Source organism: Agelaius phoeniceus, chromosome 11 (assembly GCF_051311805.1).
Source record: "Agelaius phoeniceus isolate bAgePho1 chromosome 11, bAgePho1.hap1, whole genome shotgun sequence".
Lineage (NCBI taxonomy): Eukaryota > Metazoa > Chordata > Aves > Passeriformes > Icteridae > Agelaius > Agelaius phoeniceus.
Genome location: NC_135275.1, coordinates 13,974,846 through 13,999,284, shown reverse-complemented (window position 1 = coordinate 13,999,284; position 24,439 = coordinate 13,974,846). Strand labels below are relative to the sequence as shown.

At 46.8% G+C, this 24,439-nt stretch overlaps 1 protein-coding gene across 5 annotated transcripts in view; it reads right to left on the bottom strand.

Moving 5' to 3' along the window:
- Positions 1-24,439, bottom strand: part of PLXNB1 (plexin B1) — a 77,338-nt gene that overhangs the window by 5,105 nt on the left and 47,794 nt on the right. For all 5 annotated transcript variants that reach the window (XM_054639971.2, XM_077184273.1, XM_077184274.1 and 2 more), the window contains 27 exons: positions 21,515-21,623; positions 21,308-21,416; positions 19,861-20,721; positions 19,614-19,739; positions 18,393-18,515; positions 17,336-17,429; positions 16,918-17,084; positions 15,741-15,892; positions 13,802-13,907; positions 12,346-12,482; positions 11,525-11,701; positions 11,166-11,334; positions 9,809-10,051; positions 8,386-8,562; positions 7,900-8,048; positions 7,427-7,527; positions 6,444-6,661; positions 6,076-6,254; positions 5,526-5,592; positions 4,845-4,991; positions 4,193-4,370; positions 3,296-3,399; positions 2,554-2,638; positions 1,672-1,838; positions 1,157-1,317; positions 768-915; positions 9-73 (listed from right to left, as the gene is read on the bottom strand). In XM_054639971.2, the coding sequence (XP_054495946.2) occupies positions 9-73; positions 768-915; positions 1,157-1,317; positions 1,672-1,838; positions 2,554-2,638; positions 3,296-3,399; positions 4,193-4,370; positions 4,845-4,991; positions 5,526-5,592; positions 6,076-6,254; positions 6,444-6,661; positions 7,427-7,527; positions 7,900-8,048; positions 8,386-8,562; positions 9,809-10,051; positions 11,166-11,334; positions 11,525-11,701; positions 12,346-12,482; positions 13,802-13,907; positions 15,741-15,892; positions 16,918-17,084; positions 17,336-17,429; positions 18,393-18,515; positions 19,614-19,739; positions 19,861-20,721; positions 21,308-21,416; positions 21,515-21,623 (4,519 nt within the window). The remainder of the gene's footprint in view (positions 1-8; positions 74-767; positions 916-1,156; positions 1,318-1,671; positions 1,839-2,553; positions 2,639-3,295; positions 3,400-4,192; positions 4,371-4,844; positions 4,992-5,525; positions 5,593-6,075; positions 6,255-6,443; positions 6,662-7,426; positions 7,528-7,899; positions 8,049-8,385; positions 8,563-9,808; positions 10,052-11,165; positions 11,335-11,524; positions 11,702-12,345; positions 12,483-13,801; positions 13,908-15,740; positions 15,893-16,917; positions 17,085-17,335; positions 17,430-18,392; positions 18,516-19,613; positions 19,740-19,860; positions 20,722-21,307; positions 21,417-21,514; positions 21,624-24,439) is intronic.

Here is a 24,439-nt window from a genome sequence, read left to right as displayed (position 1 = left end):
TCACTTACCTTTCCACCATCTGCTTGTAGCGAGGAATGTCCCGGGCATAAAGCAGCTTATTGATTGGAGAGTCCTTGAACATCCAAAACCAGAATTGGTTATGAAAAGCTCCTTTATTGTGCTGTGGACTAACCTCAGCAGGTAACACACTTCTATTTTCTGCCATTTGTTCAGGATCAGGAATTTTTTGTCCTCTGCATGGAGAGGCACTTCAAATAACAGGCTCTCTTCTAGTAATGCAGTCTGAGGTACCCTGAGATGTGCTGATGAAGGCACTCTGGGATCCCTAGTCCAGCCTTCCCCCTGGAGCTGGGTGATCACCAGTATGAGATCACACTGGCTATGTGTGATGCCTGATGTGCTCCAGAGATCCACCCATCCCATCTGTGGTGACCTGTGCAGGACTGTTCCACCCTCAGCACAGGATGAGTAGTGATGGTGGAAAGCCTTTCTGATGGCCAATGTGAATGTCCCAAGTTACATCCTGTGACTCCCACTGTCTGCCACAGCCAACTGCCAATTCAGCTCTGTCCCCCCAAATAACTGCAAGCTGTAAATAAAGAGCATTCCTCAACAATTTCTTGTTGCTAAACAAAATCTGATCCTCTCTCCTCTCTTCCCAGGAGTCCCCATTCCTCTCCAGCTGCACATGGGAGCCAGGGGGAGCCTGGCCTGCTGTCCCCATGGTGCTTTTTAAACATTACTGCCTTCCTAAGGCAGCACTCAACTCTCTGTGCCAACCATGGTCCTTTCTCCTCTGTACTCACCCGCCCTAACTTATGGTCAGCTATTGTACAGGAATCCATGAAGGTCTGTGCAATGACCAGCAGCACAGCGTCCACGTTATCCGACGTCTGGACATCAAAAACAAACTGGGGGTTCTTGATGATGTTGATCCAGAACCGCAGGGGGAGGCTGTAGAGAGGAAGGAAGTGCAAAAGGGCATCAGCAGAGGTGGCAGCTACAGTGCTGAAAGATATTCTACATGTTACTGCATCTCTCTGCTCTGCCCTCCCCGCAAAACCAGCTCTTCACCCTATGGTTTGCTGCCCTGCACTTGAATTTTGCTGCTCCTCAGTAGGCAGAGGTGGCTGTCACTTTGCAAGCTCTAAGCAAGTCAGCAGTGCCTCCTCCAGGGCCCGCAGGAACACCCTACCTGTTTGTCTTCCAGATATGGATGGTCTCAGGGTCTGCAATGCCATAGTGCATGGCCTGCTCATCTAACAGGTCAAAGAAGTACTTGACTGCCAGAGGAACAGGGCGGTTGGTACTGAGGATCACCTGGAACAAGTCATCCACAAACTTCTGCAGAGTGCCCTGTGGAAAATCAAGCAGGACAGGGTCAGCACAGGCAGAGGAGAATAGAGAGCCTAGGCCTCAAAGATGAGAGGTCACTCTCTTCTTCTCAGTGACAGCCCCTCACTCATCCAAGGACACTCCACCCCCACTAAAGGGAGCAGCCACAAAGGAGAAAGGAGGCTCCTGTGGTATGTGGAACAGAGGTCAGGGAGAACCTTGTGAACAAAGCAAAATGTAGAGGAGACTCAAATGTTCTCAAAGCCACTGCAGGTAAAGGGTATTGCTTCATCTTCACACACAACCCTGCAATCTGCTGGGGGATATGAAGGAAGGCAAGATCCCAAGCACAACACAATCTGTGCTTCTTCTCACCTTCATTGAGAGCAGACGTGTGAGATAGATCTCTGGGATTGCCTTGGCCCGCTCCCGATCTCTTAAGCTCCCACGCCGATGCTTGGGAAGCTCTGGCTCTTCTGTTGGTTTTACCAGGTGCCAAAGTTTGATCCCACCTTCATCTGCGTCCTCCAGCATTGGTGTTTCTAAACCAAGCAATTGTTTACAGATGAGTGTTGGCTCTCTCACAGTAGACCTTGGCCAGGTGAGGCCCAAGAAAGCAAGATTTCCCAGTATAACAGAAACACAGATGGGAAGGAATCTCTAGAGGCCTCTATCCAGCTTTCTGCAGAGTACAAACATTGCCAACTATACAGCAGGTTGCCTTTGTTCACCTAAAAACTTCAAGGTCTTGGAAACTTCCCCACACAGAGATCCCCCACCACCCCAGTGGTCTGTTTCAGGGTTGAACCACTCTTTTGCTGAAGAAGTTTTGTTCCATATCCAATTTCAATCTCTTAAGCTGCAGCCTGTAGCTACTATTCCTCATGCCATGGAGTTGTCCACTCTGCCAGGCAGTAAGGAAACTGCCTGACATCCCATCATCCCTCTCAGGCCATGTTCAGCACCTAAAGGCACAAAGATTTCTGCAAGTTGCAGACTGTGGTCAATCCTAGAGAGTCAGGCAACTGTGCTCGTTCTGCATTTTCACACCCAGCTGAGCCTTCCTCTGCTCTCACACTTTTGCTTTTCTCTGACCTCACCTGACCAAGCTTTCACATTTCCTGACAATCCTATGAAGATCCAAGGCATGTGTCAGCCTTCAATATCAGCATAAAGCTGGGGCTACAGCAAGAGACTTGTCCCACTAACTGGCAAGTGCTCTGAAGTAATTTTATGAGAACAAGTCATCGAACTCACTTTCTCCTGGGATGTAATCCTGATTTTCCCTGTGGATGTGCTTGGTCAGGCGTGGGACAAGTGCTACTGTTGCTCCATCAGGCACCTGCACACAAGGAAAACAACAATATTCAAAGCAAATGGCAGGTTTCTCATCAGCATAATAGGCAAGTGCTTGTAGAGCATAACAGGCTGTACCATCACTAGAAACAGGGACAGAAATAGGGATTTGGAGGCACCATCACTGTCTTTCCTGAGGGTGAGAAAATCTTGTCTGTACCAATTAAAGAACAAATGTTCAAAGCACAACGAAGATAATACTCAGGGATTTAGGTCATTCAGATCTAGAACATGTTGCAGCAAGGTACTAACATACTGCAAGATACAACACACTGGTGCAAGGCAATTTAAAAAATCCCTCTTTCCATTGTTAGAAGGTACTTGGCAGCTCAGTGTGTCATCACCTCCTGACTGATCTGGCCTGGAACAAGAACAGATCCAGCACATCACCTTCACTGCAGTATGAACTTGTGCCTATCCTTCCAAGCCCTAGACATGCCCACATCTCAGGTATGGGATAAAGACAGGGTTGTGTTTGAGGATGTCAGGCTGCAGCCACAGCACTGACTTAATTTGAATATGCTCTGCAAGAAAGGTCCAACCTTCTGACAGTGGTCCACCAGGAGCCAGAGCTACAAACAGAGCCTGACAGTGTGTAGAAGGATGAGAGGAGAGATAAGGCAATGGCAGACTGAGTTCTGACCTTGTAATGCTGAAGAGTGTTCAGACGTTTCCAAGTTCCTTGAACAACAGATGTCACATCCTCATCGGACAGTATCAGATGACCTGCCAGCCCTGATCTCCACTCTACAGCCATTGAAACACAGAAAAGGAAAGGATTAACTGCTCATCATCTGCGTCAGCCTGGCTGACCTCATTAAACACCCTTTGGTCCTTGTCAGCTTTTACCTGTGCTATTTAACAGGCAACATAACCTGAGCAAGGGCCTGTCATGATGCTGAGTCCTGCAGTCACAGGACAGACCTCTCTGAGCATAGGGACAGGTGGCCTCATGGCCTCCCATATTCCACCTATCATGTTCCTACAAATTCTGTTAGATTGTGACTCTTCAAGGAGGTGGCTCAAACCACAAACATGCACCCAGAGTTCTTACCAGCTACTATTTCCTCGGTACCTTCTCATCCCTAAATCAACAGAATTAAGAAGATGGAAAACTGAGTGTTTTCTCTCCCAATCTAAGTTCTACCATTCATTAGCTACCATGGGCAAAATCCTCCCTGATGTATATTATTAAGAGGCTGCCAGGAAGTGCCAGTCTATGCCCACAGCATCTTTGCACTGCACTCAAATCCTCCTCCCCCCCTACACTTCTATATCCCTTTGACCAAGCCATTGCTGTGGTCTGAGTCTGACAAAGAACACCATGAAGTGAAAGAGGGTGAACCCAACTGCTTCTTTCCCACCCCTGCCTCTTTCTGTTACAGCCTCCTCCCTGTTGTGCCCAGCCAGAGTGGTCAGTGATTCTGCACACTCAGCACAGAATGACAAATGTCACACATGCCAGGGTGCTGTGCACAGACACTGAACCACCATTCCTTCACCTCCTCACTGAGTTTTGTCACCAAAGAGCTCTGCTCACCGAGGTCCAGGGTGTCTGGGTCTGGCCGGTGACAGTATGGCGTCCCTTTATAGATCTGATCTAGGATTTTCTCCTTCACCTGCGTTATGGTGTCACAGTCCAGCACTTTCGCAGAAATCCCTTGAGAGTCTTCTGCCCCTCCTGCACCAACTCCTGCTTGTGTCAAAGCATTTAAGGTCTGGGGAAGAAAAGGTCACAGCTACTTAGCTGATAAGATTACATCTGACACATTTACACCTTTGATGGCTGGCATTCAGGCAAGTTAACAGCTAGTCCTTTCACTGGGAGATTCAGAAGATAAAACATCACAGATGTTAAACACCTCAGTCTTGTGTTCTTGGCCTTGGGTCAAGAGCTGGAAGCCAGTTCAAGAGCATTGGGCAGGAGCTTCGATGTGCCATCAGCAACATCACTCCCTTATTTCTAGACACAGCACAGCACGTACACCAGATGAGTGTGGTGAAGGCTTCCATCAGCCTGGGCCAAAAGTGCCTGATTTAGCAGAGCTCTTCATCATCTACAAACTTGTGCTGCTGGAACAAACCTGGCTCCCAGGAGACAGTGGCAGGATGTGCTGCACTTGTGCTTTGGTTATGGCAGCAGAGACATCCAGCCCTTCTGTACAAAAGAGGACAGAAGATTTGGCACTTACCAGAGTGCGATACTCCAGGTCCTCTCTCAGAAGGCGGTTGTCATTCAGGGTATATTTGGCTTTCCCTGTCACCCAGTCAACTGGCCCTTTGTCCACCTGGTGTTTGATTCCTCGAAACAGCATGTAAAGGGGCTCCCCAACAGAATCCTGGCATAGAAAGGAGGAGAGAAATTCAGCTTGCTCCTCCCAGCAGACCCCCAGGCATGGAAACATGGATATCAAGCAGGACAGAGGATACAGCAGCTGAGCCACAGTAGGCAAAGAAAGATCCTGTGCCAACAGCTCCATGCACAGGAAAAGTGCACTGCCCAGCTACCAGACCAAGGCATTGTTCTACCTCTGTGTCACTAATCTGAGAGAATCCTTGCTGCCTCCCCAGCCCTCTAGAAAAGGAATTAGACCAGCATCTGTCCTCCCATGCACAGACCAGCCTGTGTCCTGTGTATTTCAAGATAAAGGAGCTACACTGAGGCCTCCATGACCTGGTGACACATCCTGGAAACAAGTGGTATTGATGCTGATTTAGGAATCCCCATTCCCAGTGAGCAGCCCAGCCCTTATTTCTCACCTGAAATACAAGGCGACCCTGGCAGTATTTCAGTATGAGTGAGGCACAAAGCAAAGCTGTACCTTTCTCCCCTCTTTCAGCCCCTCTACATTACAATGGGACAAAGAGCTCACCCTCACAAAGGCGTACAGGCAGATGGACATCCAGTTGGTCAACAGCTTCTCTACCACTGTTTCTGTCCTGAAAAAGAGCATCAGATTGGTCACAAGACTGTGGTGCAGAACCGGGGAAAGATTTGGAGGTAAAGATCACTCCCTTTGGAAGAAGTGCACTCTAAGTCACAATACAGAATGGAGAGGAAAAAAAAGCCTTTTGAGAACAGCACAGTTAATGCTTTTTACATTGCTTATTGGAAGCACTTGTCAGCCTGAAGGAGGCACCAAATTACAGAACTGGAGAGACAAGAAGCAGGGAACAGTGGCAAGCCTCTGGTAGGTCTCAAACAAGGGAAATGTGTTCAGATCAGAAGGATGGACCAGATAGGAGACTATTTGGGGATCTAAACATGGGAGATATCTCAGTTTAGCTTCCAAACATGGCATGACTGTTAACTCAGAGACCTCTAAACAGCAAAGTGGGATTAAAAGACTTGGCAAACTTTCAGAGTTTGCCAGCCAGAAGGCTCTGCCCTCTCAGGAGTGGGATCATGGCTGGCTCACTCACCTCCGCAGCATCAGCTTGGGGTTCTTGGCCACATACTGCTCCACAAGGTCGTTCAGCAGTGTTTTGAGGATGTCAGTGAAGTACTCCAGCTTCCCATGCAGCGACACCGTGAGCAGCGATGCCACATAGGCCCGGTCTCTGGGAGAGAAAGTGCGCTGGATCTCCAGAGTGTGGATGAACTGGTGGGAGAGAGAAAAGCCAGTGTGTGACTCTGCTGAAAACACAGCAGTCACAGCTGCTGGCTCTTGGAAGAAGCAGTGCAGAGAACTATTAAGGAATGAACCTTAACAGGCACTGCCCACCTCCTGCTGCCAGTGCTGTGGCTCTGGCCCTGCAGCAGGCTGCCAGCAGAGAGAGAGGGACATTACCTTTGTGAGGAAGAGTTTGCTGTTGAGGAGGTTGGAGAGCTGGACCAAGCCCTGCTCCACTGTTTGCCGTCGGCACTCAGGGATGTCAAGGTCCCTTTGCAGTGGTGACTCACGGTGACCCGGAAAGAAAATGCGTTCTGCATAGGACTTGTAGTCCAGGAAGGGGATCCCTGTGCCCACAAGGTCACTTGTGAGGTCCATCATCTCAGTCATCAGGTCTGAGGGAAAGGAAAATGCCTATGAGGATGACACAACTGACATGATCTCAACTGATGGTGCAGAGCATGAGGTACGTGGAGGAACCAGGGCCAGCAGCATGGGACTGAGAAAGAGAAGGATGTTTCCTCTCAGGAAGAGGCATATTGGGGTGTCATTGCTAGAACATTAAAAGCTAGACTAGGCAGCAGGAGAAATAGCATGAGGAACATTCCAATCAGGAGTTGGTTTCCAATTTTGTAAAGAGGAAGCCACTATTCAGCACACATCTGTGGTTACAGGCATTACCTACAGCAAAGATAGAGTACTAGAGACCTGCTTCTCACTCCTTCACACATTAATTGGGGACTACAGTCTCAGTCACCTGCAGAGTTTCAGAGCCCCACGTCTCCCACAGTTGTAAAGAGCTGAAGCACAAAGTTTGTAAGCTTAGAACATGGGCTGCAATTCAACTTGCCCTACACAAAGACTGGGCTAGTAGTTGTCCTTAAGATCCCTCCAAGTGTGCTGTCTTGACTTTACCTCTTCACCTGAGTCTGGAGGATGAAGTGGAGAATGAGAGAGGTCTATAAAAATCACTGTGCCCTGAATTAAAGAATTTAAAAAGCAAGAATTTGGCTCTATGTTTCTATGCACTGGCACAGGATAAATTATTGCCTGCTCTGAGCTACACAGACAAGTACACAGGAATGGGAAGAGAGGTTGGGTTGAGGGTGGTTCTCCAAGTTTCCCTGAAGCTGCAAAAACCCAGGAGATCAGTGACTGACCTGTGAATTCCTTTTTGCATCTGTCCCGAACACTTGTTTCCAGATTTTCCAGTTGGATTTGAACTTTCTTGTAATCCCTCAGAGCCTGTTTGCTCTTCCTCCTGCAATAAGAAGAAAAATCGTTCTTGGTGGCAGTAGCCCAGGGACTGTCCTTGCTAGCTGCTGTTTTGCTGCCAGGGCAGTTGGTGCTGAGGCAATTTCTACAGAGCATCATTTTTGCAGGACACCACACAGTGTACCATAAACTAGATGTGTCTATTGAAGCACCCACTAGATTCTCAATGAACCACAGTGCAGACTGTGACTAGCAGTGCAACATGCCTCCTGCATCCAACACCACCAGGAGCTCAAAATTTGGCACAAAATAAAGAAAACTGTAGCCTTGTTTAGGCCCAAGATGTACACACTTGGTGATACCCACTGAAAAACATTGAGAGGAACTTAAAGGTCTCATCAATGCCAGAACTTCTTACCTGTATATGAAGACAATGACCAGAACAATCAGTGCCACAAAGGATGCACCAACACCCAAACCAATCTGTGCCTCCAGCGGGAAGGTGAGCTGGCTCTCTGTGTCATACTGCACTCGGCCCAGGAGGAAGTTCAGGTTTCCCATCTGAACCTGCAAGAAGAAAGTATTTGCCATGATGATTCCATTCCTCTGTGCAGGAATGAAGTACAAAGCCACAAGGCTTCTCCAGAATGAGCACAGGGGCACACAGCTGCCCAGAAGAGCTGTCCCACAGCTCAGCACAGTGAACCCAGCAATACTGTTTACTTTCAGGCAACTTTAGCCTTTAAGAGCAGAATTTGAGAACAAGGCCAGTTCCCTGCCACCCCTGTTACCTTCCCTGTCCCTCAGCAGGGCTTGTACCTTTCCTAACTTCACATCCCACTCCCAGTTCTTGCACATGCCTCTAGAAATGCCAGGGTTCCTGGCAGGGCTGCTGATTCCCTACCGTGAACTCTGGGAGCAGGTCCGTGCCCTCGCGCTTGGTGCGGTGCCGCGGAGCCGGCTGCTCCGAGGGGGGCTCGCAGTACAGGTGATTCCTTGTTAGTGTCTTCACCACACAGATGCCTTCCCCAATCATAGCCATAACTTCATCCTTGGAAATAGCCAGATCTAGATTTTCTCCCTGAAATACATTTGGACAGCACATGAGATCAGTGAAAAAACAACTATGTATTGCCATGGCTTCAGAGAAGATGGAGGAGACCAATACCATGAGATGAAAGCAGCCTTTTTTCTTCTTTGTTTAGGCTCACATGTGAATAGGCTGCAGGAGTTAAGTTTGTAAGCTAAAAAATTCAGTTACATATGATTTAGATTTAGCTTTAGGACCTGTAGCACACTGCATAAGTACAGTTATAAATAGCCTGTCCTCTTAAGGCTCTTCAGCGAAACCCAGCTAAGCTCAGCTCTTCACTCTGTATATTTAAAAAGGTAGTTTCATGTCAGTTAACCTGCACACTCAGCTGAGTCAATCAATGCCTTTCAAAGGTATAACATATCTGTGCCATTTCTCTTATTTGCTTTAATTTTGGGGGATTAAGACTTTCTTTTTTTAATAAAACCATGCTGACTGATGTTAATTACATTTTTATGCTTTAATGCTTTCTAAGCCCAGAGCTCTGTCAGGGTATCCCAACAGGCTGACAGATCAACCTCCTTGTCTTTTAAAGTTCTCTTCCAGTCTTCTCAAACTGCCCTACATCTCCACGATGCATTCAACTCCAATGGCAGTGGTCTAGGCATTTCTATGCTCTTACATCCTCACAGTTTTTCACCCATATGCAAAAGGACAGCATGTGGAGAATTTGCACCGGCAGCTGCAGCCATTACTTTCTTTAAGAGTACTGGACTGAAAAGTACCTTTCCATACAAACAAAATACCTCAATTTTTTTTTTCTTGCACATACAGTAAAATAGAGTCACTGTGCTCTTCTGTATCATCTTTAATGAGTGATGTTTCTGCCTTCACTTAGTAACAGGTCTTTCCCATTGGCAGGATTCTTTTACTCCTAAGTTATTTCTGGATGAAACTGAAGTAGTTATGATAGAGTCAGCAGCTGAAAACAGGATGTGAGGATAATGTAGTACTAATATCTCATATACAAACAGTTTATTAGGATTAAATAAAACCCAAAAACCAAACCACTGAAGTTTCCATAAGCCCTACAAAGCCCTAGAAATGATTTATCGACTCAGGAGGCTTTTTTGATGCACTTTTCCCTCCTCTTATGTACTGTTTCTCACAGGCCAAAGCATATGTGCTGTGACAGGTTGCAACCTGTCAAATGCTTTAAAAACCTTGGATGCTGTACGACACAAACTTAAAACTTCATACAAGGAACATGAATTCCAGCTGGTTTTTGTCTTACCTCCACAGAGATGACACTTCCTGGCTTGTGACGATATGGTTTGGCAGGGTCCTCAGCATTCAATGGTTTTAGAATGGGGTTTACTTCATAAGAGAAAGGCATGGGATGCAGTGAATTGAAATCAAAGCTCAGATTATCCAGAATAAATTCCAGTTTGATTCGGACACTCCTCAACAGCAGGTTAATGGCTGGAGTTTTGCACAGGATCAGGTAGGAAGAGTTAACGAGACATGGTTCTTCAAACTAATTGGAAAAGGCAAAAAAAAGTGTCAGTAATCGAACACCAGGGCTTCTCCTGCAGCTTGGCAATACTTTCCACCCCAAACAATCTGGGGCCAGTCTGCATTCTTCTAGTCTGGAGAAATGCCAGAAGAACCCTGCTTAACTGTAAAGGGGAAAAATCCAAGATCTGAGGAATTCCCCATGTTCCTCTAAAGGAAAGCTTTCATAGCACTGGTTTTGTTGGAAGGTCTCAACAGTGGGAATCAACTCTGACATTCCCCTGGCAGCAAATTCTGGAGAGCGACCAGCTTTAGATTTCCCTGCTCTGAGAGAATAGGACCAAACATCTTCAATGCAAGGCTGTTTTCCCAGTCTGAATGCTTCTGTGAAAGTGTTCCCATGCCTGGTTGGATATGTTTTATACATTCAATGAAAGCATTAGAGTATTTTTTTCTGCCCTACAGTCACAAATCTTTCGTAAGAACATTGATAAAACCAGCTTTTATTGATGCATGTGCATCAGGAGCACATTTATGACAGGAAGCCCTTCATCATTTGCACTAATGATGCAAATCCTTCTTGTACTCGGGCTGCCAAACCACTGTCTAACATCTGCAAATTCTGCTGCATGCTCTGTGACCTTGATGACCACATCAATATCTCTGTAATGACCCATCTCAGCAGACTGGCAGCAGGAGAGCAGAAAATAATTGTGGTGCTGGTAATTTCACTGCCTGGTTTTGTATGTCAGAGTGAAAGACATCCCAGGAACTATAGGGGAAGACTGAAATACGCAGAAGGAAGAATCTGAAGCACAGACACATCGAGCAACACAAGCTCTCTGGCTCAGATGTAGATTCCTTTACCTCCACACTGCTGCATTGCTATTTCTGTCCCACATCACAGTCCAGCACATCTCTAGGCAGAGGCAGACCCAGCCCATGGAAATGTTTGTGTAAGTGCTTAACCTCGCAGCCTGGCAGAGAACACTTCCATGGGCCAAGACTGTTAGTACAATCCAAGCAGATAACAGCAAGTGGTGGGAGGAAAAAAGCCCTAGGGACCGAAAGGCCACTTCTTCAGAGGTGGAACATCAACCCCTGTGCACCCACACCCCCAGAGAGTGCTGTGCTACCTGCTGGATGCTGCACAGAGAGCCCTCAGGACACTCAGAGTCTGGGACGATCCTTCGCCATCGCCCCACTCCTCGGCGCCGGCGTTCAGATGGAGAAACTGTAACTCGGATCTTTGGCTTCTGTACAACATCCAAGTTGTACCCATGAACTCTGAGCACTCTCCCTCCACTGAAAGACAAAAGTAGTTGATATGACTCACCTGTTATTCATTAGCTCAGTTTTGTCCATGCTCCCATCCTTCTCTGTTTATCTCATTCTGACAAGCCTGGCTTCACCCCAAAGTGCTACTCAAGAGAGATGACACTGGTGCTGCAGGCCCAGCACACTGCCCAGGGGAAGGGACACTCATTCCTTCTACCTGAGGAAGCTTTTAGGTGGCTCTGCAAAAGTGATGTTGGGATCCAGAGTATATCTAAAGAGGGATCCTTCCAATCTCCGCTCTTGCTCGCCGTATTTGATGGTGACTGGGAGTTCTGTGGACACATTGCTGGGACTTGTCTGGCATGCCAGCTGATCCTCTGTCATCTCAGAGAGGCTTGGAGAGACAAGAAAAACAAGGGATTAACACAGCCACTGCAGAGACAGATTTGATAGTACTGTGCCTTTCTCTTTGCAGAGAGTCTGCAAACCTCTTCTGCTATATTCCTAAATCTCACGATAAAAGCTCTTGTCCCTTATCTGTGCAAGTAATAATTGCTGGGCAGCTGTTGGGAGCAGCACACAGACAAAAAGCAGGTACAATCACTGTCCAGACTGAAGGGACTGGACACATGTTACCAAGGCATGTGCACCTCCTCACCAGCAGTGAGGTGAGGCAGGTTTATGTGTCCCTGGTGAGGCAGGTTTATGTGTCCCTGGGTGCAAGGAAACAAGCAGCTCTTGGGATCAGGCTGCAGGAGCCAACTGCAGCTCCCCACCAGCAAGAGCAGAGTGTCAGGCTGGGTTACAGTCCTGTCAAGGGGCAAGCAGAACAGAGGGGCACAGCCCTGCTCATGCCCAGATAAGGTGGGCCGGAATCTAAGATGGTTGAAGTTTCTGCCATGACCCTCACATGGAAGATCCCCTGAAACACAGAGGAAAGCAGAGCTCCAGCTCCTCCAGGCAGCATCACACCCTGGGAGGCCCTAGGAGGGACTCAGGACAGTGCACAGATAGCAAACTGGCAAGTTCTGATCTTACATTTGACAAGGGAGGTCTCCAAGCAGGACACTGATCTCATTAGGATGCCCAGTCAGCAGCTTCGAGCCTAGAAGGGTAAGGCAGGTTCCTCCTGCTTTGGGACCCTGGGTTGGAACAATGGATTTCAGCTCTGGATTCTAGAAGAGGGAAGAAAAAAAAAAAAGAAAAAATAAAAGGTAAGTGAATGACAAGGACCTCAAAAGACAGGACAAGAAAGCAGCAGAATGTGTTCAGTAGCCTACAATGCTCTGAAAATAGAAGCTACAGATCCAAACCACAGGCAGGCCCCAGCCATACTCCAGCAGCTACTTTACTGAGCAGAGGAGGGATCAATAACACCAGCAAGAACCACAAATCAAGGACCTTTCCACAGAGTGCCAAAGGCATATGGATGCTGCAAACAGCAGAGCTCTGAGCCTCACACACAAACCTGAGGATTAACAGTCCAAAGGGATTGTTGAGATCAGTAACTGGATTAATAACTCAGTTTAGGAAAAACAAGGTAGCAAATAAATTGCCTGTTTGCCTAGCAGATGAGGAGATTACCAGCAGGGAGCCCTAAGAATTTTTGTTGAGACCCATGCTGTAACAAAAACAAACTTAGTACCACCAAGGAGCTGCAGCAAAATTTAGCAGAGTGACACAAGTAAGTCACTGCTGACAAACAAAAAGCAAGACCCATGAAGTAAGACTGAGGAAGGAGACTAAAGGATAAAAAGCAAACATGTACACCATTGCTAGTCTCTAAATAGTATCCTGGTGATAACCAAAAGAAGAGCAACAAGCATAATCTAGTACATAAAATGGTTCTATCAAGCCAGAAATGGAAGAACTTAAGACTTGTCAGAATCTCTTGTAAATTGCACAGAAAGGAAGAAAAAGAAGCAATTGTATTGAAAAGTTACTTAAGTATTATTTCATAGTTGCTGGGTTTAAGATAGCAAAAAGTTATCAGAAACATGTTTAAAAATGATAGGAAGCATTGCTCCACACAATGCACAGGAATTTTGGATTTACTGCCACCAGCTGCTGAAGGTCAGAAGATAAAAGCATGTTCAAACAGCAATTTGCATATTAACAAAAGAAAAGTCAGAAGTCTTTGTAAGATGCTAAGCCATCAATAAAAAAAGTCTTCAAGTTCAAAACAGAGGAAAAATACAGATTATCTCTAATCTAAGCATTTAACAGCTATCATTGTCAAAAAAGAAATAAAATCACTAGACTACAGGATCTTTAGTATTACCAGTACAGCTGTTCTTATAATCCAAAAGGGGGTAAGGGTGGAACAAACAAAACCAAACAAAAAAAAAAAAAATCCCAGTACACCACACAGCACAAGCAGCAGAAAAATCAGATAAAAAATAGCAGCAGCAAGTGCCCGGTAGAGTCCTGCAAGTTCAAACAGCCATTTAGCAGAGGTACTGGGAAAACAGGGGAGATATTTTAGTTATATTACCTGATAGGTGAAAACATGACCAGAAACCCCACGACCTCCTCCAGGCACCTCCACCACGATATGCCCAAACCTCTCTGTCCAGCTCCCGCCGGTGACGCACACGATGCTGCAGGACAATCCAAGAACAAAGTCATACCAGGGGAGAGCAGGGGAGCTGCATCCACTGCAGCATGTCCTAAAAACATCTAGCAACCACAGCTCCCTTCTTCCAGACTTATCTGATGCTCAGAATATGCAACCAAACATCAAGAAACACCTCTAAAAAAGCTGGGTTAGGTGCAGCAGAAAAAAGCAGGGACTGGTTCCAAACAGGCTCATCCTATCTAAAATTATTCTTTCTGGGACAGACAGGATGAATCCCACTGTTTCACAGATAGAGAGTCCAAGAACTCTTCTATATTCCACAGCTGATCAAAATCAGTTGCATCTGGAGGGACCTCAGGGCAGCAGTGGTCAATCCACACATTAGTGCTGTGTCTGAGGCAGGAGAAGACTCAAGACCTGGGTTTAGCTGTCACTGGTCCTCAGCCAGTGGCCTCTCCAACCAGCCAGATCCCCTGATCTGCACCAGCCATTCCTCCCAGCCCTTTTTCCAGACACAATTTGCTATGGGAGATGCTGACAAGATGAAAAGTCAAACTGTACTTAGAACATAGCAGCAAGGAGTCCCATGTTACAGCACTCATTTGCTAACATAAAAGCTAATCTGCAGGAGACTTCCCAGCCCTCCTGCATAGCAGGAGATTAATTTTGTCTGGGCCTTGCTCAGGAGCAGGTTCCAGGTTCACAGCTATATCCCCTCAACTAAAGAGGCTGAGGAATTTGAACTTAGGCAGTGCAGTCAAACCAAGACCCTGTGAAGCCAGGTGATTTACAGATACAGAACACAGACAGTGCTAACCCCAGAAAGATTAAGCTCTAATTCTAGGATGAAAACAGAAAGCAGATGGATCCAGACAAACAAATTGCACAGACAGGACAACACTGCTCAACACAGCAAGCCATTCCCAGCAGGATCTTACCTGGCTCCTAGAGGGAAGGGTACTACAACTACTGCTACCATGGAATGGAAAAACATGTTTGTGATAGCTCTGATAAGAATTTACTCACAATTTCCCTCCTCTTCTCCTGCTGGTTGTTTGGTTCCTCTCCCTCCCTTGTCCAAAGTTCCCACCTACCTGCCCTGCCACGGGCCAACTACACAAATGTCCTTTTCTCCTTATCCCCCATTCATACCTCTTAACAACTAACTACTGCTTTATTATCTTGTTCTGCCCTGGCCAGACACCGACTGCACAATTCTCTATCACTAACATGAGCCAGATTCAGGAGGACAGGTCTTTCTGCTTCTCATCCTTGTCCTTGCCACTACTTTTACAAGCACTGTGTGACCTGTCAGGCATTCCTGGCCACCAAGAGATTGGCACTGGGCCCACCAGGATTTCCTTATCTGTCCCTGGCAGAGAGGATCTTTTCTTTGCGTTTGTTCCTGGGGGAAAGTCTTGCTAGCAAGTGAAGACTGACAATCTAGGGGTGTGCCTTCAACCACATGCTCCCATCCTCACCCTGTGTTAACACAGTCAGGCTACTTCCCTATCAGTGACACTTGCATAAGCCATGTCCTTTGCTTTATTGAAATCTCCTGTGGCTGAGTGAGACACCCATGAAATTGCAGGGTTCTGAGCCCACAGCTCCACGCTGTCTGGGCAGTGTGGTTGGAACATGGCATCACTGTTTGGCTGTCACCTCGTACACACCTTATCTCTCTAGGGACATTGCCTGAGCAAGTGCTTACACAGTGACCTTACTCAGGGCACTTCATGGGAATGGGCAGGGCTCAGCACCTACTACAGCAAAGGCAAGGAGATCTCAGGCTGGGTCAGCAGCCAAGGGAAAAGCCAGCGCCTGCCTCTGGGAGGAGGTTTCACAGATACTCTACCTGCTAGAGATCTCATACTCTTGAGCATCTACGGCACAGGGAATTCCTGCAACAGTGACAGTTTCTGCAATGTCTTGATGTTTCTGCCCGAGGTTTGAGCCAGTGATGGTGATTCTAGTGCCACCTTCCACTGGTCCAGACAGGGGGTACACCTGCAAAGACATCCGCGCACGTGTAAATGTCACAGTATCTCAGACCTCCACAGTCTGGTGACTGATCTACAGCACAGGGCCCTTCAGCTGCCCTGGTGCAAACTCTGCCTGTTCAGGTCACTGCTGTTGACTCCTTTTACTGGCTTGGACTAGTCCCAGGCTGCAGTCTCACCAGAAGAAAGGCCATAAAGAACATCACAGTCGGAGCCTTCTTTCCCGTACCTCGCTGATGCCAGCAGTCCCCACCCAGAGGTGATAATCCACTTAGAAGGCAAAGACTGCCCTACTTTGCCTTCCCATCAACATGCTGACCACTCCACAGGGCATTTCTGCTGAAGAGTGGGAATGCACAAGCCAATACATGTTACTAGTATTGAAGCAGTAAGCACCATTCCCCCCTCAGCATCAGGACGACAATGAATTGCATGCTGCACAAATGTCAAAGCTCTGTCCCTGAGCAGCATCCAAGGTAAACTAAGACAAGATGCAGCACATGGATGTTGTGTGCCACTGAAGGGAGGACAAGCTGACAGCAAAAGGGACACATGGCTACAGACACTTGTCATGTGGCAGTTAGCAAGAAACATTTAAAATAAACAGACAAAAAATAATTATTTCCAGGAACCTGTCATGCCTTTCCCACCATTGCTGTGCTGTTGTCCTTAGGTTTTACCCTCCTCTGCCCCAGGCTTAGTTGGGCCAACCTGTTTCAGGGTCTGGTTCAGGACAGTTGGAGGATCCATCCTGTGGACCATTTCCCAGCTTCTGAATAATTCTGGTGTTCCAGTTTCAGCTGAGATACACATGAATCATTCCCCACTGTTCACTTAGCAAACTGAAAGCCCAGCAGCAGCAGTCTAGAATCCTCACAACACTGGGGGACTCCAATTTAACTTCCTCTTCAGAAGGTCAATAAACGAATGAGCTGCACTGTTTGCACTCTGAGTTCACAGCCCTTTGATTTCCACTGCAGAACAGAGCCCTCCTTGCCCTGTGTGCAGTACACCAGTGAGCAAATTACTCACAGAGTGAATGAGAGGTGCTGGACACAGGTCTTCAATTTCTTCCTTGCAAGAGCCCCTGAAGATACAGCTGGGGTTGTCACCTCCACACCACACACAGTTGTACTTTGAGTCAGCTGTTTGGCAGCGGCTACAATCAGTGTGTCCCACAGAGCAGTTGTAAAAAGTCACTGCAAAGGAGAAAAATTCAGAGGTACCTGCAAACATCTCCACAGGGCACAGCACAACCCAGCAACCTGGTGTCTTGTACAGACCCCACTCCTCCTCCTGCCCCCGTGACAAGTGACAGAAGTGCAGCTCTGTTTTCCTTAGTTTTCTTGTGATAGGACTACCACAAGTATAAAAAGGCTCATTTGAGGATTTCTCAATTCCCTTCCACCTCATCTGCTGTGTTTTTACTGGGAAGGTGTTGCACTCCTACCATGAAGATCTGCAGCACTGTCCACTCGAAGGTGCCGTCGCCTCTGTACAAACACCACAGCATTGAATTCGAGTTGAGGTGCTGTGTAACTGTACTGCAAAGACAAAGATCATCAAGAGGACTTAACAGAGGCAAAAACACACCAGCTGAATGGGCAAGAAGCACCAGCATCCATACTGAACAGTGCATGGCACAAACAGCCTACATGGAACTTCCATGCATGTAGACAAGGCCGTGTTAGTTGGGGCAGTGGCAGCACAGGCTTGTCTTCATGGTTCACAGTCACAATTCTGCTCCAGAAAGAGTAGCAGGTTTAGGTTCACTAAGATGAACACTGAAAACCAAGTCTGTGCTCACAACAATACTTGTCTAACTTCCTAACTGCATTCCTAAGTGGCCAATTCCTATCTACAAGCCACCTGCTCAGAAAGCTGCTCAAGCTGGCATTTTTGTAATTTCAGTAGAGCTGACAATGTAGGATCACAACTGGTCTGCAGGGCTCGTGCACAAGAGCCTGTGTTCTTTTCCCTTAACTATATGAGTTTTTAAAGTAAAAATAACATCTCTGCTTGCAAATCTTGCCTTAAGTAAAATTCACACAGCATCCAGAAGTGTACATGTCTGTTTTAGCTTTCCCTGATAATTTTACAATCTACAGGCCTGCTTCTATCACCAAGGACAAAATCAGTACTAGAAAACAGCATTTTTCTTCTCACAAAAGAACAATCATCACAGTAGTCATGATGCAGAGAATGACAAACAACAGTGCCTCAAGCTAAAGCAGGAGTGGCACCATGCTGGCCAGTTCAGAGACAGCACCATCCCTGCTACAGCTAGTGCAGCAACAGATCATGTGGCTCAGACTGCACAATCTTCCTGAGGCTGAAGGTACCAGTACTGGCAGGCAGCAGCATCATAGCTGAGGGCCCCAGAATGCTAAATATTCTACAAATACTTCTGCAAAATATGCTCTTTTCTCCAGAGCTTGCCTTCCATCCTATTCTCCTGCTGAGCAAAACCAGCACCTGTGTGAACTGTGAAATGGCACAGCACTCACCTGGTTCATCTGGCAGGTGATATAACAGAGGGACTTGTTTGTTTCTTCTCCTTCCACATAAGCTTCCATCACCACTGTCCTCCCCTCCAAATTCAAGACACACTCATAGTCCCACTGCTGGTCCTGCAGGAGGAGACACATGGCACCATTCCTCAGTGGCACAGAGCTTTGAGCTGCACAGGTGTCATCCTGCCTCTCCAGTTCAGCACCTTTCCCCAAGCCACCAGGCCAGCAGCATGCTCCTCTCCTTCCCCTTGTTATGCCACCTCTATCCTATATTCAAGGGCACTCTGCTAAATTCAAGGGCTCTCTATGCTGTGACTGCCTCCATGTATGAAGGGCAAACCAACATAAAACACCCAGAAAGGAGCATGTGTGTCACTGTGTGAAGAACTTAGCACAGAGGGAGAAATTTAAAAAAAACCAAACAGTGGGACTGAAGTTATGCCAGTACATCCCTGTGAAACACTAGCTTGGAAATGAAGAATAGAGTACACAGATTAGGAGAGAGCATGTCAAAACCATTAAGTGTGTATTTCTCCTCCCTGTCTCTTTCCTGTAAACTTTCCACTGAACTGCTTAGATACTTCCTGTAAAAAAGCTAGATATGCATCTCTCTGGAACCAGCTCTGCTCCTCTGAGCAGTGCAGTGTGTCAGGTTTAATGTATAAAGTAACAACTAGACTGTGGGCTGCATGTTCTGAGTTGTTTTTTGAGTCAAAGGTTACTAAATCATCTTCTGTCTTGAGAAGCAAAGAGAATTTTTATCAGAGGCACACCCAAGAAACAGCTGTCAAGGATGGTTTTCCCCACTGCAGAAGTTTCAGGTATGGCAGGAATAGCCACATTAACATAAGCATGCCAGAAAGGAAAGGGAACAGATGACTTGTCTTTAGCTTATTTAGGAGAGACAAACAAACAGGATGGATTCAGCAGAAAGTTATTCCAAGAACTACCATCTTCAGTGCAGCACAGGTGCAATTTAATCCAAATACATGCAGATCTTCTCCAGCAGGTTGGTGCACACCTGTACTCTCCCTTTCTCTGGGTGACCTTCTACACACAAATACATCCAGCTATGGAATTCTTTATGCACAGAAATAGGTTATTCCTCTAGGAGAAACCTAGGCAGAGTCACACCTGTATCTTACACATATTTTTAGCAGCCCAGTGCCCTGCATGAATGAAATTTCTTGATGGTGATGGCATTGAGCTGACTACCTGATAGAGGTGGAAGTTCTTTCCCAGCAGGGTTATCTTCCTTGCCACGTTGACTGGAAACAGCGAAGATCCCTGGATTCCCTGCACACAGGGACATGCATTTGGACCCCAGCTAGGCTCTTCTCTCTGAAAAAAAACCACAGGACACAACCCCTCCTGTGTGCTGAAATACCAGATTAGCAATCTGTAAGAAAATTTCAAAGAGTTACAGCTTTAGACTGTGAATTACAAAAGGCCAGTAACTTACCTCCTCCCAAAACTCAGGGGCATCATACTGATAATCGAGGTCAGGGTGAAGGATCCTGGGAAAGTCAGGGACATCCCTCTCTGAAGAATCACCATCACCCGACAGAAGAGTAGAAGCAGAGAAAAGAGATGTGTCATTCTCAGCCTGCAGCAAATCCATCCAGTCCTCTGTGTCCTGGAGCTCTGTGCCTTCCTCCAACAGCCACTGTGGGGGAGCTGATGTTGGGAGCCCTGAAACAGGGAGCTCAGTTCCTGGCAACCCAGGAGCATCATCGGAGACAACAGGGCTCCCTGGCACCTGGCTGGGCGTCTGGGGAGATGAGATGGCAGATGTCAGTGCCTCTGTGGTAGGAAAAGGACTTAGAGGCCACTTGAAACTCGTGATATGAGGGGAAGGTGTTACAGCTGCCACTGGAGACGTGTGCAGAGGGCTACCCCCAAGCGTGGTGGGTGGGTCTGTGTGCTGGGCCTCCTGGGCTGTGGCTGGCCCTTCAGTGGGCAAGGCTATGTGATCCATGTTCTTAGACGGGCTGGAGAGGACAGATGCAGCAGGAGAAGTTGTCTCTGGCACAGTGACAGGTTTGTCTGCTGGAGGTGGCAGCGGGGCCTCTGTGGCAGCCTGCAGAGAGGCGCCCTCGGTGGGCAGGCTCAGGTGGGTGTAGCTGGGGCTCTGTGCCGGCTCCGTGGTCGCCTCCCAGGCTGCGGAGGGCGTGACGTGGATGGGCTCCGTGTGGGGCACAGTGCTCGGGCCCACGTGCACAGGGGTGGTGACAGGTTTTGTGGCCATGGTGGGGACTGTGGTGGAGGATTTGGTGAGGGGAGCAGCTGAAGAGGGATACACACTCAAGGCTGGGATCTGAGCCTAGAAAGAAACAACACAGTGAGAAGAGAAGAGGGAAAGAAATGAAACAGAGTAAAACTCAAGCAGAAAAACACTCTGTATGACTTCCCATAGACAAGACACTGTTCCACCCTCTGGATTTTAATGAGAGCTATATCTTGTACCATCTTGTGCGATGGGATTGGGGAATGTTCACAGTGCAGAAGATCCAGCAACACTCCCTCTTCACACAGATGCCTGCACTGTCCTCCTCTCAGAGGGAGGTCTGCTAGTCTTCATCATCCACAAAAATGCAAGGCCCCTGTGACAGCCACACACTGAGCACGTGTTCCACCTCCCTGCCAGCTTGCTCTTGTCCTTCCACTTTGACGACACTGGCTGCATAACCCCAGGATAGTGACCTGCTTCATCTGATAGTACTTCCCCAGACACCTATAGTATCTATCAGGGATGCAGAGCCTCATGTCACTCCAAGGAGAGCTCCTCTTTGCTCCAACGGCTCATCTCCTTGTTTGATGTGACTGACAGCTGCTATTTTACCTGAGAAGAGATCTGACCCACTGAGGCTGTGAGAGCACACAGGACTAGGACTGAGCAGGAGACGTACCCTTTCATTGTAGATAATGGTTCCCTCCTCACAGGTTGCTTTGTGGGTGCAGAGGTGCTGCTGGATGCACCAGTTACATCCCCAGAGACTGCTCACACACTTCTGGCACCTGGAGGAATGACAGAAGAGCAGCTGCTAAGACAGAACAACCCAGAAAGGGACTGCCACCCTCCCTAAAACTACAGAAGAGAAAAAGCAGGTGCTCACGGTGCCGATTTCCACAGCAGGGCCACTGCAGCACAGTCATAGAAAGAGAAGTCCACAGAAGCAATGAAGATGTCATGGAAACGCACTACAAGCTTTATGGTGACATGATCTGAAAATGAAAATAAAAATTTCTTAGAAATGGAGCCCCTACAAGTTTGCCATACTGTTAGGAGACGCAGCATGCTTTAGGATAGACACTGTCAAACACTGAGGCAGATTCCCTTCCATGCTTTTAGCACCTCAATCACTGGATTATCCTACGGACACTAAAAACAGGTTGGACAAGTTCAACAGGAGTAGTTTGTGACAGCTCTCGCCAAGCCATGGGAAAGAAGCCTAGTCTGAAGATCTGTCCACCTTTATCTCTGTAATTCCACTGCCATCTCTGTATTACAGGAAGAAGTAACATTGAGGCTCAAAGCTGATTGCCTTCTTTTGTCATCCAAAGGAAAACGAAACCTTAGAACTGATGTGCCCTTCACATGCCGCCTTTACCTTGAGAGCTTTGTTCTATGACCAGACTAAGAAGTGAGTCAGGGAAGAGGTTTATAAGATTTGTAATCTCACTTCTCACAACTGAAGGTTTATCTGCTTTAAAATCCAGGTCTCACATCAATTACAACCCTCAGGATAGCCCTGTTCTCTTTGGGAAGAGACTGTCACTGTTTTCTGTAGACCAAATAGCTGCAGAGATGGTCAAATCTTACTGCAGCTGATAGCATCAGCTGGAAGGAGATATTTTGCATAAAACAGTACTAAATCAGCTTATTAATCTCGTCCCAGACAAATGCCTTCAACCTTAGAGTTTGTTACTAGTTCTCCAAATAATGGGAGCATACTGCATTCTCTGCTCAACCCCAGGAGCTGCTGGTTTCTCTCAGGCAGTTTGCAATAAAAGCAAGTAACAAGAACCTTGTGCACTGTTCCTCTCAGAATGAGATTGCAGAGCTCCTCTTGCAAGCAATCTCTAGTCACAGCAAAACAATCAATATGTGAAGAACCAGTCAGGTCTAAGCTGGGTTCCTGACAGGATGGCAAGGGAAGCAGCATGCTAATAAAACAGTGATGGGGGGTGTATTGAAACCCTGGATGTGCAGAAAATAAGGGTATATCCTATGCAGCTGGAGGCTGGAGTCACTGCAATACTGCCAACTCCTATCACTGTCACAGAGGTGATTGCATTTGGCAGTGGTGGAAGGGCTAACACCTCCCAGGATTTCAGGGTTATGACACCATATTTATAAATACTCCTTTCTCCAGAAAGGCCATTATTTCCCATGACTGCCAATAATACTGTTTGACAGTACAGAAGATGAGGTCGAGCACTTGCAGATTGAGAGCAAGAGTTTGTGCTACTAACTTGGAGTTCAACAGCTACACATGATGGATGAGCTGGTATGCAACCTTTAAAATAAAGCTGAAAAATGGCTAATATTTTAGTGAACTGGGGAAAGTATTATAAGTAGGAATAAGAAAGTGTTGGTATCTGAGGCCCTAATGAGATCTCATTTAGAAAACAACGCATGAATCTGGTTACCAGCTTCAAATTCATCTTAGCAGAGTACAGAAGCCAGAGAAGGAATAACAATAGTGAAGGAGAGAGGAAGTCTGAGAAACAAGAGAACATGAAGAAGAAGCTGGCACAGTTAAACAGCAAAGCCCTGTGCTAGGAAGGCCTGGCCATAGCTCACTGAGTGGGAGAAGCACTGCGGAAGCAAAGGGACAACACAAATAGATCAAAGGGACAAACCATCCACGAGCAAGCTCATGCCACAGAACAGGAGCCACTTGATAAGTCTCAGACAGAATATGAAAGTAATGTAGGAAAGGTATCTTGCAATAAAAGCAAGGCTGACTTACAAAGGAGTTGATAAGAATATCTGAAGCCTATAATAATGAGAACTAGACTGTGGCTTTATCTACACTGATTTTTCACAACTGTGCTTACATTCAAGCCCATACAACTACACAGAGAAGCAAATCCTGCCCACTCTGCTTGCAGTGGCACTGCATGAAGCCCTCTTCCCTCTGCCTGACCACCCTGAATGGAGATCTGGTGGGGTTGTTCCAGACTAAAGCAGTGTGAAAGCCAGGTATTAAAATGCTGCAAATAATATTGAAAATGAAGGAGTTTGAATGAGTGTGTTAGCTGAGTTCTGGTGTCATGTTATGTCCATGGAGATTGCTTCATACCTATTAGCCAGCTGCATACTTGCACAGAAAAATCTGTTCAGCCATTTAGGTGAATGGTGTGGAATGTGTCCCAATGGACACCTGCCTTTTACTTCAGATGAACAAGCTCTTTGAAGAGATCAGCTCATCAGAGCTCACACTGACAGGCTGGGTAAAATCCAATGCAAAGAAAACAAATGGAGAACTTTCCAGGTTCTTTAGAGTGGCCAATCAGCAATACTCAGCCAGCTATTGTTCACAGGCAGACTGGGTATTTTCTAAGGTTATGCCGCATTGCAGATTCATTTATATCTTTAAGGACTCTTCTTTAAGAGACTTTAAGGTCTCTTCTTGCCTTTCCTTATGTGTACTTCCTTCTCCCATTACATGGATTTTGAGAAGGCTGCATTTTGCTTGGTTTTAATAATAAAGCAATATTTATGAGAGTTTTCTCCCCAGATTTAGGAAAAAGCTGCCAAACCAGCCACTCTCTAGACTGCATTTCAGATCACATTCAGATTTGCATACACCCCTTCAAACAGGATCTCCTTTCCAACTATCAGAGTTTGGCACTGGAATTTGGCAACTGCCCAAAATAGCACAGGATGTGTGTGACACAAGTAGAAAGCAAACAGATATTATGAGGAATGAAATGAACACCTGCTGACAGTCCACATACATTCATGGCTGTTAATCCTGGCAATATGATGGCCTACAATATACTTTCTCCCAACAATGTTATCAGAGCTATCA